General features: G+C 49.1%; 1 protein-coding gene across 1 annotated transcript in view; it reads right to left on the reverse strand.

Annotated features, from left to right (window-relative positions):
- Window positions 1–6,892: 6,892 nt before the first annotated feature.
- Window positions 6,893–18,793, reverse strand: part of LOC139391030 (immunoresponsive gene 1, like) — a 13,644-nt gene continuing 1,743 nt past the window's right edge. Inside the window, exons 2-6 of the mRNA XM_071138503.1 lie at window positions 17,321–17,378; window positions 15,698–15,885; window positions 14,476–14,568; window positions 9,065–9,270; window positions 6,893–7,838 (exon numbers count right to left, since the gene is read on the reverse strand). Of these exons, the coding sequence (XP_070994604.1) occupies window positions 6,893–7,838; window positions 9,065–9,270; window positions 14,476–14,568; window positions 15,698–15,885; window positions 17,321–17,378 (1,491 nt within the window). The remainder of the gene's footprint in view (window positions 7,839–9,064; window positions 9,271–14,475; window positions 14,569–15,697; window positions 15,886–17,320; window positions 17,379–18,793) is intronic.

Genomic DNA, 18,793 nt, shown 5'->3' on the forward strand with positions numbered 1-18,793 from the left:
TCTGTGTGTGATCACTGTAGCTCTGTGTGTGATCCCTGTAGCTCTGTGTGTGATCCCTATAGCTCTGTGTGCGATCCCTGTTGCTCTGTGTGCGATCCCTGTTGCTCTGTGTGTGATCCCTGTAGCTCTGTGTGTGATCCCTGTAGCTCTGTGTGTGATCCCTGTAGCTCTGTGTGTGATCCCTGTAGCTCTGTGTGTGATCCCTATAGCTCTGTGTGTGATCCCTGTTGCTCTTTGTGTGATCCCTGTAGCTCTGTGTGTTATACCTGTAGCTCTGTGTGTGATCCCTGTAGCTCTGTGTGTGATCCCTGTAGCTCTGTGTGTGATCCCTGTAGCTCTGTGTGTGATCCCTGTAGTTCTGTGTGTGATCCCTGTAACTCTGTGTGTGATCACTGTAGCTCTGTGTGTGATCCCCGTAGCTCTGTGTGATCCCTGTAGCTCTGTGTGTGATCCCTGTAGCTCTGTGTGTGATCCCTGTAGCTCTGTGTGTGATCCCTGTAGTTCTGTGTGTGATCCCTGTAACTCTGTGTGTGATCACTGTAGCTCTGTGTGTGATCCCCGTAGCTCTGTGTGATCCCTGTAGCTCTGTGTGTGATCCCTGTAGCTCTGTGTGTGATCCCTGTAACTCTGTGTGTGATCACTGTAGCTCTGTGTGTGAGCCCTGTTGCTCTGTGTGTGATCCCTGTAGCTCTGTGTGTGATCCCTGTAGCTCTGTGTGTGATCCAAGTAACTCTGTGTGATCACTGTAGCTCTGTGTGTGATCCCTGTAGCTCTGTGTGTGATCCCTGTAGCTCTGTGTGTGACCCCTGTAGCTCTGTGTGTGATCCCTGTAGCTCTGTGTGTGATCCCTATAGCTCTGTGTGTGATCCAAGTAACTCATTGTGTGATCACTGTAGCTCTGTGTGTGATCCCTGTAGCTCTGTGTGTGATCCCTATAGCTCTGTGTGTGATCCCTGTTGCTCTGTGTGTGATCCCTGTAGCTCTGTGTGTGATCCCTGTAGCTCTGTGTGTGATCCCTGTAGCTCTGTGTGTGATCCCTGTAGCTCTGTGTGTGATCCCTGTAGCTCTGTGTGTGATCCCTATAGCTCTGTGTGTGATCCCTGTTGCTCTGTGTGTGACCCCTGTAGCTCTGTGTGTGATTCCTGTAGCTCTGTGTGTGATCCCTGTAGCTCTGTGTGTGATCCCTGTAGCTCTGTGTGTGATCCCTGTAGCTCTGTGTGTGATCCCTGTAGCTCTGTGTGTGACCCCTGTAGCTCTGTGTGTGATTCCTGTAGCTCTGTGTGTGATCCCTGTAGCTCTGTGTGTGATCCAAGTAACTCTGTGTGTGATCACTGTAGCTCTGTGTGTGATCCCTGTAGCTCTGTGTGTGATCCCTATAGCTCTGTGTGCTATCCCTGTTGCTCTGTGTGTGATCCCTGTAGCTCTGTGTGTGATCCCTGTAGCTCTGTGTGTGATCCCTGTAGCTCTGTGTGTGATCCCTGTAGCTCTGTGTGTGATCCCTGTAGCTCTGTGTGTGATCCCTGTAGCTCTGTGTGTGATCCCTGTAGCTCTGTGTGTGATCCCTGTAGCTCTGTGTGTGATCCCTGTAGCTCTGTGTGTGATCCCTAGAGCTCTGTGTGTGATCCCTGTTGCTCTTTGTGTGATCCCTGTAGCTCTGTGTGTGATCCCTGTAGCTCTGTGTGTGATCCCTGTAGCTCTGTGTGTGATCCCTATAGCTCTGTGTGTGATCCCTGTTGCTCTGTGTGTGATCCCTGTAGCTCTGTGTGTGATCCCTGTAGCTCTGTGTGTGATCCCTGTAGCTCTGTGTGTGATCCCTGTAGCTCTGTGTGTGATCCCTGTAGCTCTGTGTGTGACCCCTGTAGCTCTGTGTGTGATTCCTGTAGCTCTGTGTGTGATCCCTGTAGCTCTGTGTGTGATCCAAGTAACTCTGTGTGTGATCACTGTAGCTCTGTGTGTGATCCCTGTAGCTCTGTGTGTGATCCCTATAGCTCTGTGTGCGATCCCTGTTGCTCTGTGTGTGATCCCTGTAGCTCTGTGTGTGATCCCTGTAGCTCTGTGTGTGATCCCTGTAGCTCTGTGTGTGATCCCTGTAGCTCTGTGTGTGATCCCTGTAGCTCTGTGTGTGATCCCTATAGCTCTGTGTGTGATCCCTGTTGCTCTTTGTGTGATCCCTGTAGCTCTGTGTGTTATACCTGTCGCTCTGTGTGTGATCCCTGTAGCTCTGTGTGTGATCCCTGTAGCTCTGTGTGTGATCCCTGTAGCTCTGTGTGTGATCACTGTAGTTCTGTGTGTGATCCCTGTAACTCTGTGTGTGATCACTGTAGCTCTGTGTGTGATCCCCGTAGCTCTGTGTGATCCCTGTAGCTCTGTGTGTGATCCCTGTAGCTCTGTGTGTGATCCCTGTAGCTCTGTGTGTGATCCCTGTAGTTCTGTGTGTGATCCCTGTAACTCTGTGTGTGATCACTGTAGCTCTGTGTGTGATCCCCGTAGCTCTGTGTGATCCCTGTAGCTCTGTGTGTGATCCCTGTAGCTCTGTGTGTGATCCCTGTAACTCTGTGTGTGATCACTGTAGCTCTGTGTGTGATCCCTGTTGCTCTGTGTGTGATCCCTGTAGCTCTGTGTGTGATCCCTGTAGCTCTGTGTGTGATCCAAGTAACTCTGTGTGATCACTGTAGCTCTGTGTGTGATCCCTGTAGCTCTGTGTGTGATCCCTGTAGCTCTGTGTGTGACCCCTGTAGCTCTGTGTGTGATCCCTGTAGCTCTGTGTGTGATCCCTATAGCTCTGTGTGTGATCCAAGTAACTCTGTGTGTGATCACTGTAGCTCTGTGTGTGATCCCTGTAGCTCTGTGTGTGATCCCTATAGCTCTGTGTGTGATCCCTGTTGCTCTGTGTGTGATCCCTGTAGCTCTGTGTGTGATCCCTGTAGCTCTGTGTGTGATCCCTGTAGCTCTGTGTGTGATCCCTGTAGCTCTGTGTGTGATCCCTGTAGCTCTGTGTGTGATCCCTATAGCTCTGTGTGTGATCCCTGTTGCTCTGTGTGTGATCCCTGTAGCTCTGTGTGTGATCCCTGTAGCTCTGTGTGTGATCCCTGTAGCTCTGTGTGTTACCCCTGTAGCTCTGTGTGTGATCCCTGTAGCTCTGTGTGTGATCCCTGTTGCTCTGTGTGTGATCCCTGTAACTCTGTGTGTGATCACTGTAGCTCTGTGTGTGATCCCCGTAGCTCTGTGTGATCCCTGTAGCTCTGTGTGTGATCCCTGTAGCTCTGTGTGTGATCCCTATAGCTCTGTGTGTGATCCCTGTTGCTCTGTGTGTGATCCCTGTAGCTCTGTGTGTGATCCCTGTAGCTCTGTGTGTTACCCCTGTAGCTCTGTGTGTGATCCCTATAGCTCTGTGTGTGACCCCTGTAGCTCTGTGTGTGATCCCTGTAGCTCTGTGTGTGATCACTGTAGCTCTGTGTGTGACCCCTGTAGCTCTGTGTGTGACCCCTGTAGCTCTGTGTGTGACCCCTGTAGCTCTGTGTGTGACCCCTGTAGCTCTGTGTGTGATCCCTGTAACTCTGTGTGTGATCACTGTAGCTCTGTGTGTGAGCCCTGTTGCTCTGTGTGTGATCCCTGTAGCTCTGTGTGTGATCCCTGTAGCTCTGTGTGTGATCCAAGTAACTCTGTGTGATCACTGTAGCTCTGTGTGTGATCCCTGTAGCTCTGTGTGTGATCCCTGTAGCTCTGTGTGTGACCCCTGTAGCTCTGTGTGTGATCCCTGTAGCTCTGTGTGTGATCCCTATAGCTCTGTGTGTGATCCAAGTAACTCATTGTGTGATCACTGTAGCTCTGTGTGTGATCCCTGTAGCTCTGTGTGTGATCCCTATAGCTCTGTGTGTGATCCCTGTTGCTCTGTGTGTGATCCCTGTAGCTCTGTGTGTGATCCCTGTAGCTCTGTGTGTGATCCCTGTAGCTCTGTGTGTGATCCCTGTAGCTCTGTGTGTGATCCCTGTAGCTCTGTGTGTGATCCCTATAGCTCTGTGTGTGATCCCTGTTGCTCTGTGTGTGACCCCTGTAGCTCTGTGTGTGACCCCTGTAGCTCTGTGTGTGATTCCTGTAGCTCTGTGTGTGATCCCTGTAGCTCTGTGTGTGATCCAAGTAACTCTGTGTGTGATCACTGTAGCTCTGTGTGTGATCCCTGTAGCTCTGTGTGTGATCCCTATAGCTCTGTGTGCGATCCCTGTTGCTCTGTGTGTGATCCCTGTAGCTCTGTGTGTGATCCCTGTAGCTCTGTGTGTGATCCCTGTAGCTCTGTGTGTGATCCCTGTAGCTCTGTGTGTGATCCCTGTAGCTCTGTGTGTGATCCCTAGAGCTCTGTGTGTGATCCCTGTTGCTCTTTGTGTGATCCCTGTAGCTCTGTGTGTTATACCTGTCGCTCTGTGTGTGATCCCTGTAGCTCTGTGTGTGATCCCTGTAGCTCTGTGTGTGATCCCTGTAGCTCTGTGTGTGATCACTGTAGTTTTGTGTGTGATCCCTGTAACTCTGTGTGTGATCACTGTAGCTCTGTGTGTGATCCCCGTAGCTCTGTGTGATCCCTGTAGCTCTGTGTGTGATCCCTGTAGCTCTGTGTGTGATCCCTGTAGCTCTGTGTGTGATCCAAGTAACTCTGTGTGATCACTGTAGCTCTGTGTGTGATCCCTGTAGCTCTGTGTGTGATCCCTGTAGCTCTGTGTGTGACCCCTGTAGCTCTGTGTGTGATCCCTGTAGCTCTGTGTGTGATCCCTATAGCTCTGTGTGTGATCCAAGTAACTCTGTGTGTGATCACTGTAGCTCTGTGTGTGATCCCTGTAGCTCTGTGTGTGATCCCTATAGCTCTGTGTGTGATCCCTGTTGCTCTGTGTGTGATCCCTGTAGCTCTGTGTGTGATCCCTGTAGCTCTGTGTGTGATCCCTGTAGCTCTGTGTGTGATCCCTGTAGCTCTGTGTGTGATCCCTGTAGCTCTGTGTGTGATCCCTATAGCTCTGTGTGTGATCCCTGTTGCTCTGTGTGTGACCCCTGTAGCTCTGTGTGTGATCCCTGTAGCTCTGTGTGTGATCCCTGTAGCTCTGTGTGTGATCCCTGTAGCTCTGTGTGTGATCCCTGTAGCTCTGTGTGTGACCCCTGTAGCTCTGTGTGTGATTCCTGTAGCTCTGTGTGTGATCCCTGTAGCTCTGTGTGTGATCCAAGTAACTCTGTGTGTGATCACTGTAGCTCTGTGTGTGATCCCTGTAGCTCTGTGTGTGATCCCTATAGCTCTGTGTGCGATCCCTGTTGCTCTGTGTGTGATCCCTGTAGCTCTGTGTGTGATCCCTGTAGCTCTGTGTGTGATCCCTGTAGCTCTGTGTGTGATCCCTGTAGCTCTGTGTGTGATCCCTGTAGCTCTGTGTGTGATCCCTATAGCTCTGTGTGTGATCCCTGTTGCTCTTTGTGTGATCCCTGTAGCTCTGTGTGTTATACCTGTCGCTCTGTGTGTGATCCCTGTAGCTCTGTGTGTGATCCCTGTAGCTCTGTGTGTGATCCCTGTAGCTCTGTGTGTGATCACTGTAGTTCTGTGTGTGATCCCTGTAACTCTGTGTGTGATCACTGTAGCTCTGTGTGTGATCCCCGTAGCTCTGTGTGATCCCTGTAGCTCTGTGTGTGATCCCTGTAGCTCTGTGTGTGATCCCTGTAGCTCTGTGTGTGATCCCTGTAGTTCTGTGTGTGATCCCTGTAACTCTGTGTGTGATCACTGTAGCTCTGTGTGTGATCCCCGTAGCTCTGTGTGATCCCTGTAGCTCTGTGTGTGATCCCTGTAGCTCTGTGTGTGATCCCTGTAACTCTGTGTGTGATCACTGTAGCTCTGTGTGTGATCCCTGTTGCTCTGTGTGTGATCCCTGTAGCTCTGTGTGTGATCCCTGTAGCTCTGTGTGTGATCCAAGTAACTCTGTGTGATCACTGTAGCTCTGTGTGTGATCCCTGTAGCTCTGTGTGTGATCCCTGTAGCTCTGTGTGTGACCCCTGTAGCTCTGTGTGTGATCCCTGTAGCTCTGTGTGTGATCCCTATAGCTCTGTGTGTGATCCAAGTAACTCTGTGTGTGATCACTGTAGCTCTGTGTGTGATCCCTGTAGCTCTGTGTGTGATCCCTATAGCTCTGTGTGTGATCCCTGTTGCTCTGTGTGTGATCCCTGTAGCTCTGTGTGTGATCCCTGTAGCTCTGTGTGTGATCCCTGTAGCTCTGTGTGTGATCCCTGTAGCTCTGTGTGTGATCCCTGTAGCTCTGTGTGTGATCCCTATAGCTCTGTGTGTGATCCCTGTTGCTCTGTGTGTGATCCCTGTAGCTCTGTGTGTGATCCCTGTAGCTCTGTGTGTGATCCCTGTAGCTCTGTGTGTGACCCCTGTAGCTCTGTGTGTGATCCCTGTAGCTCTGTGTGTGATCCCTGTTGCTCTGTGTGTGATCCCTGTAACTCTGTGTGTGATCACTGTAGCTCTGTGTGTGATCCCCGTAGCTCTGTGTGATCCCTGTAGCTCTGTGTGTGATCCCTGTAGCTCTGTGTGTGATCCCTGTAGCTCTGTGTGTGATCCCTGTTGCTCTGTGTGTGATCCCTGTAGCTCTGTGTGTGATCCCTGTAGCTCTGTGTGTTACCCCTGTAGCTCTGTGTGTGATCCCTATAGCTCTGTGTGTGACCCCTGTAGCTCTGTGTGTGATCCCTGTAGCTCTGTGTGTGATCACTGTAGCTCTGTGTGTGACCCCTGTAGCTCTGTGTGTGACCCCTGTAGCTCTGTGTGTGACCCCTGTAGCTCTGTGTGTGACCCCTGTAGCTCTGTGTGTGACCCCTGTAGCTCTGTGTGTGACCCCTGTAGCTCTGTGTGTGATCCCTGTAGCTCTGTGTGTGATCACTGTAGCTGCTCCAGCAGAGGACAGCAGTCCTCCAGTCGGTCTAGTCCCTCTACTGCCTCTATCAGACCCTCCACCTTCTCTCTGGGAAGGACCGCCCCAGCGTTGCTACGGAACTTCTTCCTCAGGCTCTCATTGGTCAAAGGGTTACGCCAGTGACCATAAAAAGTATCACAGCGTCCGTTCAGGACGTCCCCGCCCACCAGCGTCACCTGCACCTCACCGTACATGCGGTCAAAGTTAGCGGGGTTGTCATGGGGATGCTCGACGTGGACACGCCCCAGCAGGGAGTAGAGGTCGGGGCGCTGCAGTGCTTCCTGGGAGAATGAGTCCACGGTGACCTCTCCGTCCAGCAGGGCAGAGCAGGCGTTGAACTGGAAGGAGTGTCTGGCCTCATGCTCCGACTCCGGGAACGGACGATCAATGTACTTGGAGCGGGGAACCCTGAGCAGGATGTCCTGGACCTGACCTACGACCCCTGACGCCTGACCACTCCCCCCTGACCCCTGCTCCCCCAGCAGCAGTTTGTGTACGGCGGCAGCAGCGTCGGCCACCCAGTGCATCCCCAGGTGGGCCGGGAACCTCTTAAACCCTATATCCTGGTTCTCTAGGAGGAACTGCAACCCCTCTTCCTCTGGGGAGGCCAAAGGTTGTGGGGCGTAGTCCTCGTAGAAGGCGCTGAACCCTGCGACCCCGGCGGTGTCATCCAGGACCCTGGGTGAGGCCTCCAGACCTCTAGAGGCCAGTAGAGCCGCCTCAAGCCCCAGCCGCGCTGCGTTGCCGATGTGGAGGGGTTTGGACTGGGTGGCGGCGTTAGCCATGGGGGCTCCTGATAGGCTGGCAGCGATGGCCAGGGCGTGGCTACACTGGGAGTGTTCCAGAGAAAGGAGGCGGGCGCAGGCTGCTGCACTACCCAGAGTACCCACAACAGTAGGGGGGTGGAACCTGGAGGGAGAGGGGGGTGGAGGGAAAGAGAGGTCAGTTGTTAAGGAAGAACAACAGTAGGGGGGTGGAACCTGGAGGGAGAGGGGGGTGGAGGGAGAGAGAGGTCAGATGTTAAGGAATAACAACAGATAGGGGGTGGAACCTGGAGGGAGAGGGGGGTGGAGGGAGAGAGAGGTCAGATGTTAAGGAATAACAACAGTAGGGCGTTGGAACCTGGAGGGAGAGGGGGGGTGGAGGGAGAGAGAGGTCAGATGTTAAGGAATAACAACAGTAGGGGGGTAGAACCTGGAGGGAGAGGGGGGTGGAGGGAGAGAGAGGTCAGATGTAAAGGAAGAACAACAGTAGGGGTGTGGAACCTGGAGGGAGAGGGGGGAGGAGGGAGAGAGAGGTCAGATGTTAAGGAAGAACAACAGTAGGGGGGTGGAACCTGGAGGGAGAGGGGGGTGGAGGGAGAGAGAGGTCAGATGTTAAGGAATAACAACAGTAGGGGTATGGAACCTGGAGGGAGAGGGGGGTGGAGGGAGAGAGAGGTCAGATGTTAAGGAATAACAACAGTAGGGGTGTGGAACCTGGAGGGAGAGGGGGGTGGAGGGATAGAGAGGTCAGATGTTAAGGAATAACAACAGTAGGGGGGGTGGAACCTGGAGGGAGGGGGGGGGCAGTTGTTAAGGAAGCACAACACTCAACAAGGTTCTGATGTTAGCTTCCTCTGGTCTCTAAAGTGTACACTCCAAGGTTCTGATGTTATCTTCCTCTGGTCTCTAAAGTGTACACTCCAAGGTTCTGCTGTTACCTTCCTCCTGTCTCTGAAGTGTACACTCCAAGGTTCTGATGTTACCTTCCTCCTGTCTCTAAAGTGTACACTCCAAGGTTCTGCTGTTACCTTCCTCCTGTCTCTAAAGTGTACACTCCAAGGTTCTGATGTTACCTTCCTCCTGTCTCTAAAGTGTACACTCCAAGGTTTGGATGTTACCTTCCTCTGGTCTCTAAAGTGCACACTCCAAGGTTCTGCTGTTACCTTCCTCCTGTCTCTAAAGTGTACACTCCAAGGTTCTGATGTTACCTTCCTCTGGTCTCAAAAGTGCACACTCCAAGGTTCTGATGTTACCTTCCTCTGGTCTCTGAAGTGTACACTCCAAGGTTCTGTTGTTACTGATCTCACCTCTTGGGGATGTTGTGGGTTAGTGTCAGGGTTAGGTTTAGGGGTCAGGGGTCAGGGTCCTTACCTCTTGGGGATGTTGTGAGCCTCGTTGGAGAATCTCATCAGTCGTCCCTGGATCTCTATACCCACATTGAACGCAAGCAGGAAGTCCCGCCCACTAGGCTTGCTGTTACTGGGCAGCATATCACTGACCGCCAGCAGGGCAGGAAGGACTGCCCCTGACGGGTGAGTGGCAGGGTGCCAGGTGTCATCAAAGTCCATGGAGTGGGCCTGGAGAACAGACACACAACAAACACAGTTAGCCTGGAGAACAGACACACAACAAACACAGTTAGCCTGGAGAACAGACACAGTTAGCCTGGAGAACAGACACACAACAAACCCAGTTAGCCTGGAGAACAGACACAGTTAGCCTGGAGAACAGACACACAACAAACACAGTTAGCCTGGAGAACAGACACAGTTAGCCTGGAGAACAGACACACAACAAACACAGTTATTCTGGAGAACAGACACAGTTAGCCTGGATAACAGACACACAAAAAACACAGTTAGCCTGAATAACAAACACAGTTAGCCTGGAGAACAGACACAGTTAGCCTGGAGAACAGACACACAACAAACACAGTTAGCCTGAATAACAAACACAGTTAGCCTGGACAACAGACACAGTGATCCTGGACAACAGACACAGTGATCCTGGACAACAGACCCAGAATAAAGACACCTGTTATTAACAGACTCAGTGGTTGATGGTAAATGTGTCATCACTAATCCAAGGAAGACAGCTGGTTAACCACACCAGACAGTAAACAGTCAGAGAGTTATCTGGTGTAATAACTGGCAGAGTGACTGTGTAGTGACTGTAGAGACCCAGGAATATAGTAACAGTAGCAGGTCTGTCAGAGTGACTGTGTAGTGACCCAGGAATATAGTAACAGTAGCAGGTCTATCAGAGTGACTGTGTAGTGACTGTAGAGACCCAGGAATATAATAACAGTAGCAGGTCTGTCAGAGTGACTGTGTAGTGACTGTAGAGACCCAGGAATATAATAACGGTAGCAGGTCTGTCAGAGTGACTGTGTAGTGACTGTAGAGACCCAGGAATATAATAACGGTAGCAGGTCTGTCAGAGTGACTGTGTAGTGACTGTAGAGACCCAGGAATATAATAACAGTAGCAGGTCTGTCAGAGTGACTGTGTAGTGACTGTAGAGACCCAGGAATATAATAACAGTAGCAGGTCTGTCAGAGTGACTGTGTGGTGACTGTAGAGACCCAGGAATATAATAACGGTAGCAGGTCTGTCAGAGTGACTGTGTAGTGACTGTAGAGACCCAGGAATATAATAACGGTAGCAGGTCTGTCAGAGTGACTGTGTAGTGACTGTAGAGACCCAGGAATATAATAACGGTAGCAGGTCTGTCAGAGTGACTGTGTAGTGACTGTAGAGACCCAGGAATATAATAACAGTAGCAGGTCTGTCAGAGTGACTGTGTAGTGACTGTGTAGTGACTGTAGAGACCCAGGAATATAATAACGGTAGCAGGTCTATCAGAGTGACTGTGTAGTGACTGTAGAGACCCAGGAATATAGTAACAGTAGCAGGTCTGTCAGAGTGACTGTGTAGTGACTGTAGAGACCCAGGAATATAGTAACAGTAGCAGGTCTGTCAGAGTGACTGTGTAGTGACCCAGGAATATAGTAACGGTAGCAGGTCTGTCAGAGTGACTGTGTAGTGACTGTAGAGGCCCAGGAATATAGTAACGGTAGCAGGTCTGTCAGAGTGACTGTGTAGTGACTGTAGTGACCCAGGAACATAATAACGGTAGCAGGTCTGTCAGAGTGACTGTGTAGTGACTGTAGAGACCCAGGAATATAATAACAGTAGCAGGTCTGTCAGAGTGACTGTGTAGTGACTGTAGAGACCCAGGAATATAATAACGGTAGCAGGTCTGTCAGAGTGACTGTGTAGTGACTGTAGAGACCCAGGAACATAATAACGGTAGCAGGTCTGTCAGAGTGACTGTGTAGTGACTGTAGAGACCCAGGAATATAATAACGGTAGCAGGTCTGTCAGAGTGACTGTGTAGTGACTGTAGAGACCCAGGAATATAATAACGGTAGCAGGTCTGTCAGAGTGACTGTGTCGTGACTGTAGAGACCCAGGAATATAATAACAGTAGCAGGTCTGTCAGAGTGACTGTGTGGTGACTGTAGAGACCCAGGAATATAATAACGGTAGCAGGTCTGTCAGAGTGACTGTGTAGTGACTGTAGAGACCCAGGAATATAATAATGGTAGCAGGTCTGTCAGAGTGACTGTGTAGTGACTGTAGAGACCCAGGAATATAATAACGGTAGCAGGTCTGTCAGAGTGACTGTGTAGGGACTGTAGAGTCATGAATATCTCTTTATGTATCCTACAGAGAGAGGCTCTAAGTTAAGCATGTTATTGGGCACAGAGGGTAGATTGTTTTAACAACAAGGATGTTCACTCAGTATGTACTTCAGCCAGTCCACTCTGCTGGACTCCACCCTATTGACATATCCAGCTTGTTTTGGACATCAGGACTCTAATCTCTGTTCTAGTTCTGTTTTAGTTCTGAGCTCTGCCAAGGGTGGAGCTAAATGATCTTAGCATGACAAGATGACGATCTGCCTGTCAGCTCTCTGATATTTTTACCTCTCTGCCGTCTGTGTCTGTCTGTCTCTAACGCTCAGACAGAGCAGGGAAACCCTGGAGAGATGAGGTGAGGTGAGGTGAGGCCAGGGTTCTCATGGCTGGCTGCTGTGTACATTATCACCATCCTCACCGTCTGGCTGAAGTACTGCCATGGCATTAGAGCACTGCACCCTTATGGATAATGTTCTACCTGACCTATATCCTCATTGTTTCAGATATTATCATTTATATTTTGTGTTAAAATGAAGAAAATTAGATGTGCCTCATTCGCGTAAGTGCATTCGGAAAGTATTCAGGCCCCTTGACCTTTTTCCACATTTTGTTAGGTTGCAGCCTTATTCTAAAATTGATTAAATTGTTTTTTCACTCTCATCAATCTACACACAATACCCCATAATGACATCACAATACCCCATAATGACATCACAACACCCCCTAATGACATCACAATACCCCATAATGACATCACAATACCCCATAATGACATCAAAATACCCCATAATGACATCACAACACCCCATAATGATATCACAACACCCCATAATGATATCCCAACACCCCATAATGACATCACAATACCCCATAATGACATCCCAATACCCCATATTGACATCACAATACCCCATCATAACATCCCAATACCCCATAATGACATCCCAATACCCCATAATGACATCACAATACCCCATTATGACGTCACAATACCCCATGATGACATCACAACACCCCATAATGACATCACAATACCCCATAATGACATCACAATACCCCATAATGACATCACAATACCCCATAATGACATCACAATACCCCATAATGACATCACAATACCCCATAATGACATCACAACACCCCCTAATGACATCCCAACACCCCATAATGACATTAAAATACCCCATAATGATATCCCAACACCCCATAATGACATCACAATACCCCATAATGACATCACAATAACCCATAATGACATCACAATACCCCATAATTACATCACAATACCCCATAATGACATCACAATACCCCATAATGACATCACAATACCCCATAATGACATCCCAACACCCCATAATGACATCACAATAGCCCATAATGACATCACAATACCCCATAATGACATCACAATACCCCATAATGACATCACAATACCCCATAATGACATCACAATACCCCATAATGACATCACAATACCCCATAATGACATCCCAACACCCCATAATGATATCCCAACACCCCATAATGACATCACAATACCCCATAATGACATCACAATACCCCATGATGACATCACAATACCCCATAATGACAAAGCAAAAACAGGCGTTAGACAGACTTTATTTAAAAAATACTGAAATATCACATTTACATAAGTATTCAGACCTTTTACTTAGTACTTTCTTGAAGAACCTCTGGAAGCGATTACAGCCTTGAGTCTTCTTGGGTATGACGCTACACCTGTATTTGGGGAGTTTCTCCCATTCTTCTCTGCATATTCTCTCAAGCTCTGTCAGGTTGGATGGTTGGACCAGCTCTTGCTGGTCCACTCAAGGACTTGTCCCAAAGCCACTCCTGCATTGTCTTGACTGTGTGATTAGGGTCATTGTCCTGTTGTAAGATGAACCATTGCCCCAGTTTGAGGTCTTGAGCACTCTGGAGCGGGTTTTCATCACGGATCTCTGTACTTTGCTCCCTTTATCTTTGCCTCGATCCTGACTAGTCTCCCAGTCTCTGCCGATGAAAAACATCCCCACAGCATGATGCTGCCACCACCATGCTTCACCGTAGGGATGGTGCCAGGTTTCCTCCAGACGTGACATTCAGGCCAAAGCGTTGTAAGCAGGCAACATCATATTTTTGATGTGCACAGATAGTCACTCGGTGGACATTTGATGTTCCCATTAAGTCATACATCATCAGATGGCAATAGGCCAGATGTGTTCCCCCATGTAGCTACAGCTCAAACACAGAACAAATGGAAGCTTACCTTGGAAGATGTTTGCTGTTTGGTGAAAACTTGTAAAATGAACATTTTGAATCTCGGGGCTGGTGATCAATAACGGAAGGTCACAGGCAGACAAATAAGATATCCTCATGATCTGTGGAGTCCCGGCTTTCGGTGTATTACGTATTATTTCGCTTATGCTTCACAACGCTAACCGGAATGTAGGTAGCAGCCATCTTGAAATAGGGTCATCGGCTCATTCTGTTCTTATAAATTCGTATGCCCATATATGGTAGTAAGTCATACCAAATATTTGACGGCATTAATCAATAGCCAAGATACTCAGCTTTCCGCAGACACCCTGCTTCTGCAGAGAGGGGCTACCGTTCTCATACCAGATTGAATTTAATAACAACATTCAAATACAGTCCCCAAATTGGGGACTTCACATTTAAGAGGTGACAAGTTGATTTTGCACCACTCAAACACAGGAAATAGATGGCTGAAAATGACAGATCCTCAGGTGGGCGGGGCATGCTAGTATATCTACTCAACATGTGGCTGTGCACATCTAGTGTAAATATTGTAAATATATCTACTCAACATGTGGCTGTGCAGATCTAGTGTAAATATTGTAAATATATCTACTGAACATGTGGCTGTGCAGATCTAGTGTAAATATATCTACTCAACATGTGTCTGTTCAGATCTAGTGTAAATATATCTACTCAACATGTGTCTGTTCAGATCTAGTGTAAATATATCAACTCAACATGTGTCTGTTCAGATCTAGTGTAAATATATCTACTCAACATGTGTCTGTTCAGATCTAGTGTAAATATATCTACTCACAGCCACTCCGTTGACGAAGGCAGCCAGGGTTGGGGAGAGTCTGGTTCCTCTGCGTCCGTACACACTGCTGATGTCATCAGGACCGTACATGTGCTGCAGAGACAGTAGGGGGGCGTTAGACAGACAGACAGACAATCAGACAGACAGACAGACAGACAGACAGACAGACAGACAGACAGACAGACAGACAGACAGACAGAGGATAGACAGTAGGGGGGCGTTAGAGAGACATACAGACAATCAGACAGACAGACAGACAGACAGACAGACAGACAGACAGACAGACAGACAGACAGACAGAGGATAGACAGTAGGGGAGCGTTAGAGAGACAGACAGACAGACAGACAGACAGACAGACAGACAGACAGACAGACAGACAGAGGATAGACAGTAGGGGGGCGTTAGAGAGACAGACAGACAGACAATCAGACAGACAGACAGACAGACAGACAGACAGAGGATAGACAGTAGGGGGGCGTTAGAGAGACAGACAGACAATCAGACAGACAGACAGACAGACAGACAGACAGACAGACAGAGTATAGACAGTAGGTGGGCATTAGAGAGACAGACAGACACTCAGACAGGCAGGCAGAGGATAGACAGTAGGGGGGCATCAGAGAGACAGACAGACAATCAGACAGGCAGGCAGACAGACAGAGGAAAGACAGTAGGGGGGCGTTAGAGAGACAGACAGACAATCAGACAGACAGACAGACAGACAGACAGACAGACAGACAGACAGACAGACAGACAGACAGACAGAGGATAGACAGTAGGGGAGCGTTAGAGAGACAGACAGACAGACAGACAGACAGACAGACAGACAGAGGATAGACAGTAGGGGGGCGTTAGAGAGACAGACAGACAGACAATCAGACAGACAGACAGACAGACAGACAGACAGACAGACAGACAGAGGATAGACAGTAGGGGGGCGTTAGAGAGACAGACAGACAATCAGACAGACAGACAGACAGACAGACAGACAGACTGACAGACAGAGGATAGACAGTAGGGGGGCGTTAGAGAGACAGACAGACAATCAGACAGACAGACAGACAGACAGACAGACAGACAGACAGACAGACAGAGGATAGACAGTAGGGGGTGTTAGAGAGACAGACATACAATCTGACAGGCATACAGACAGACAGAGGATAGACAGTAACATTAAACATTGTAACCAATGGACAATAAAGTTGGCTTCTGTTCTCTCACCTGACAGTGTTGCAGGGCCATCTGGAAGACATGTGTGGTGCTGCCCAGTAGTCCCACTCCGATGGAGTCTAGGACCATCCTCTTACTGCGGTGGAGCACGGTGGGGGTCAGCTGGTGGGGCTGGACACCCTGGATGAACCTGCCAAAACTGTCTGTCACATTGTCCTCTGAGGCTGGATGATCTACCACTGGAGGGGTGAAGGAGGAGGAGGAGAGGGGAGGAGGAGGAGGAGAAGGAGGAGGAGGAGAGGAGCAGGAGAGGGAAGGAGGAGAGGGGAGGAGGAGGAGGAGAGGAGGAGAGGAGGAGGAGGAGGAGGAGGAGAGGAGGTGAGGAGGAGGAGGAGAGGAGGAGGAGGAGGAGGAGGAGAGGGGAGGAGATGGAAGGAGGAGAGGGGAGGAGGAGGAGAGGGGAGGAGGAGAGGAGGAGGAGGAGAGGAGGAGGAGATGGGAGGAGGAGAGGGGAGGAGGAGGAGGAGGAGGAGAAGGAGAGGAGGAGAGGACGAGGAGGAGGAGAGGAGCAGAGGGGAGGAGGAGGAGGAGGAGGAGGAGGAGGAGGAGAGGAGAAGGAGGAGGAGGAGAGGAGGAGGAGGAAAGGAGGAGGAGAGGAGGAGGAGGAGGACAGGAGGAGGAGGAGGAGGAGCAGGAGAGGAGGAGGAGAGAAGAGGATGAGAGGAGAGGAGAGGAGGAGGAGAGGAGGAGGAGGAGGAGGAGAGGAGGATATGGAGGAGGAGAAGGAGATTGGGAGGAGGAGGAGAGGAGGAGGAGAGGAGGAGAGAAGAGGAGGAGAGAAGGAGGAGGAGAGGAGGAGGAGGAGGAGGAGGAGGAGAGGAGGAGGAGGAGAGGACGAGGAGGACGAGGACGAGAGGAGGAGGAGAGGTGGAGAGGATAGGAGAGGGGTTGAAGAGGAGAGGGGAGAAGGAGAGAGACGAGGAAAGAAGTCAGGAATGTTTTAAACCTCCCCAGTATGTTCCAAGCTCAGTTTACTGATGTCTGAACTGAGACAAGAGGAGAGGTTGGTATAGAATCAACACAGCCTGTATCTAGGAAGGTCTATATAGCCTAGTTCTATGTTAGTATAGATCAGACCAACAGCCTCTATATACAGTGCCTTGCGAAAGTATTCGGCCCCCTTGAACTTTGCGACCTTTTGCCACATTTCAGGCTTCAAAAAAAAAGAGATAAAACTGTATTTTTTTGTGAAGAATCAACAACAAGTGGGACACAATCATGAAGTGGAACGACATTTATTGGATATTTCCAACTTTTTTAACAAATCAAAAACTGAAAAATTGGGCGTGCAAAATTATTCAGCCCCTTTACTTTCAGTGCAGCAAACTCTGTTAAAAAAGTTTGAAATATCCAATAAATGTCGTTCCACTTCATGATTGTGTCCCACTTGTTGTTGATTCTTCCCCAAAAAATACAGTTTTATCTCTTTTTTTTTGAAGCCTGAAATGTGGCAAAAGGTCGCAAAGTTCAAGGGGGCCGAATACTTTCGCAAGGCACTGTATATATATATACTATATATACTGTCAGAAAAACACTGAGGACAGAAGAAGCTTAATGTGTTAAATTGAGAGAGGAGAGAGAGAGAGAGAGAGATCAAGCTGAGCTGTTACTGACCATCCAGGGCTGACTGGTGGAGTCGTCTCAGCGTAACAGACGCAGGTCTGAAGGATCTCTGAGAAACACAGACAGAAAACAGCATAATATCAAACCACAGCTTACTGTTGCATATGAGTTACTGAATGACAGGTTCACAGTGTGAATCAAAACATGAAACATTGATGTAGACTCTCTTCCTTGGTTACTAAGGCACAATACTATGCCAGATACTGAGCCAGAGGTTAACAATACTATGCCAGATACTAAGCCAGAGGGTAACAATACTCTGCTAGATACTGAGCCAGACGGTAACAATACTATGCCAGATACTGAGCCAGAGGGTTACAATACTATGCCAGATACTGAACCAGAGGGTAACAATACTCTGCTAGATACTGAGCCAGAGGGTAACAATACTATGCCAGATACTGAGCCAGAGGGTTACAATACTCTGCCAGATACTGAGCCAGAGGTTAACAATACTCTGCCAGATACTGAGCCAGAGGGTAACAATACTATGCCAGATACTGAGCCAGAGGGTTACAATACTGTGCCAGATACTGAGCCAGAGGGTAACAATTCTCTGCCAGATACTGAGCCAGAGGGTAACAATACTATGCCAGATACTGAGCCAGTGGGTAACAATACTCTGCCAGATACTGAGCCAGAAACATGGCAGCAGAGCAACATATCAGCAGGAAACATGGTAGCAGCACAACATGGTAGCAGAACAACAAGGTAGCAGAACAACAAGGTAGCAGAACAATATGGTAGAACCACAACATGGTAGAAGTTGCACATGGTAGCAGTGCAACATGTTAGCAACACAACATGGTAGCAGCACAACATGGTAGCAACACAACATGGTAGCAGAACAACATGGCAGCAGCACAACATGGTAGCAGTGTAACATGGTAGCAACACAACATGGTAGCAACACAACATGGTAGCAGCACAACATGGTAGAAGCTAAACATGGCAGCAGAGCAGCATGGCAGCAGCTCAACATGGCAGCAGCTCAACATGGTAGCAACACAACATGGCAGCAGAACAACATGGTAGCAGAAAACATGGTAGGACCACAACATGGTAGCAGCGCAACAGCACAACATGGTAGCAGAGCAACATGGTAGAAATGCAACATGGAAGCAACACAACATAAAAGCAACACAACATAGTAGCATCACCACATGGTAGCAACACACCATGGTAGAACAACAACATGGATGCAACACAACATGGTAGCAACACAACATAGTAGCATCACCACATGGTAGCAGCACAACATGGTAGCAGCACAACATGGTAGCAGCACAACATGGAAGCAACACAGCACGGTAGCAGAACAACAGCACAACATGGTAGCAGAGCAACATGGTAGCAGTGCAACATGGAATCAACACAACATGGTAGCAACACAACATAGTAGCATCACCACATGGTAGCAGCACAACATGGTAGCAGCACAACATGGTAGCAGCACAACATGGT

The sequence above is a fragment of the Oncorhynchus clarkii genome, chromosome 31 (genome assembly GCF_045791955.1).
Source record: "Oncorhynchus clarkii lewisi isolate Uvic-CL-2024 chromosome 31, UVic_Ocla_1.0, whole genome shotgun sequence".
Lineage (NCBI taxonomy): Eukaryota > Metazoa > Chordata > Actinopteri > Salmoniformes > Salmonidae > Oncorhynchus > Oncorhynchus clarkii.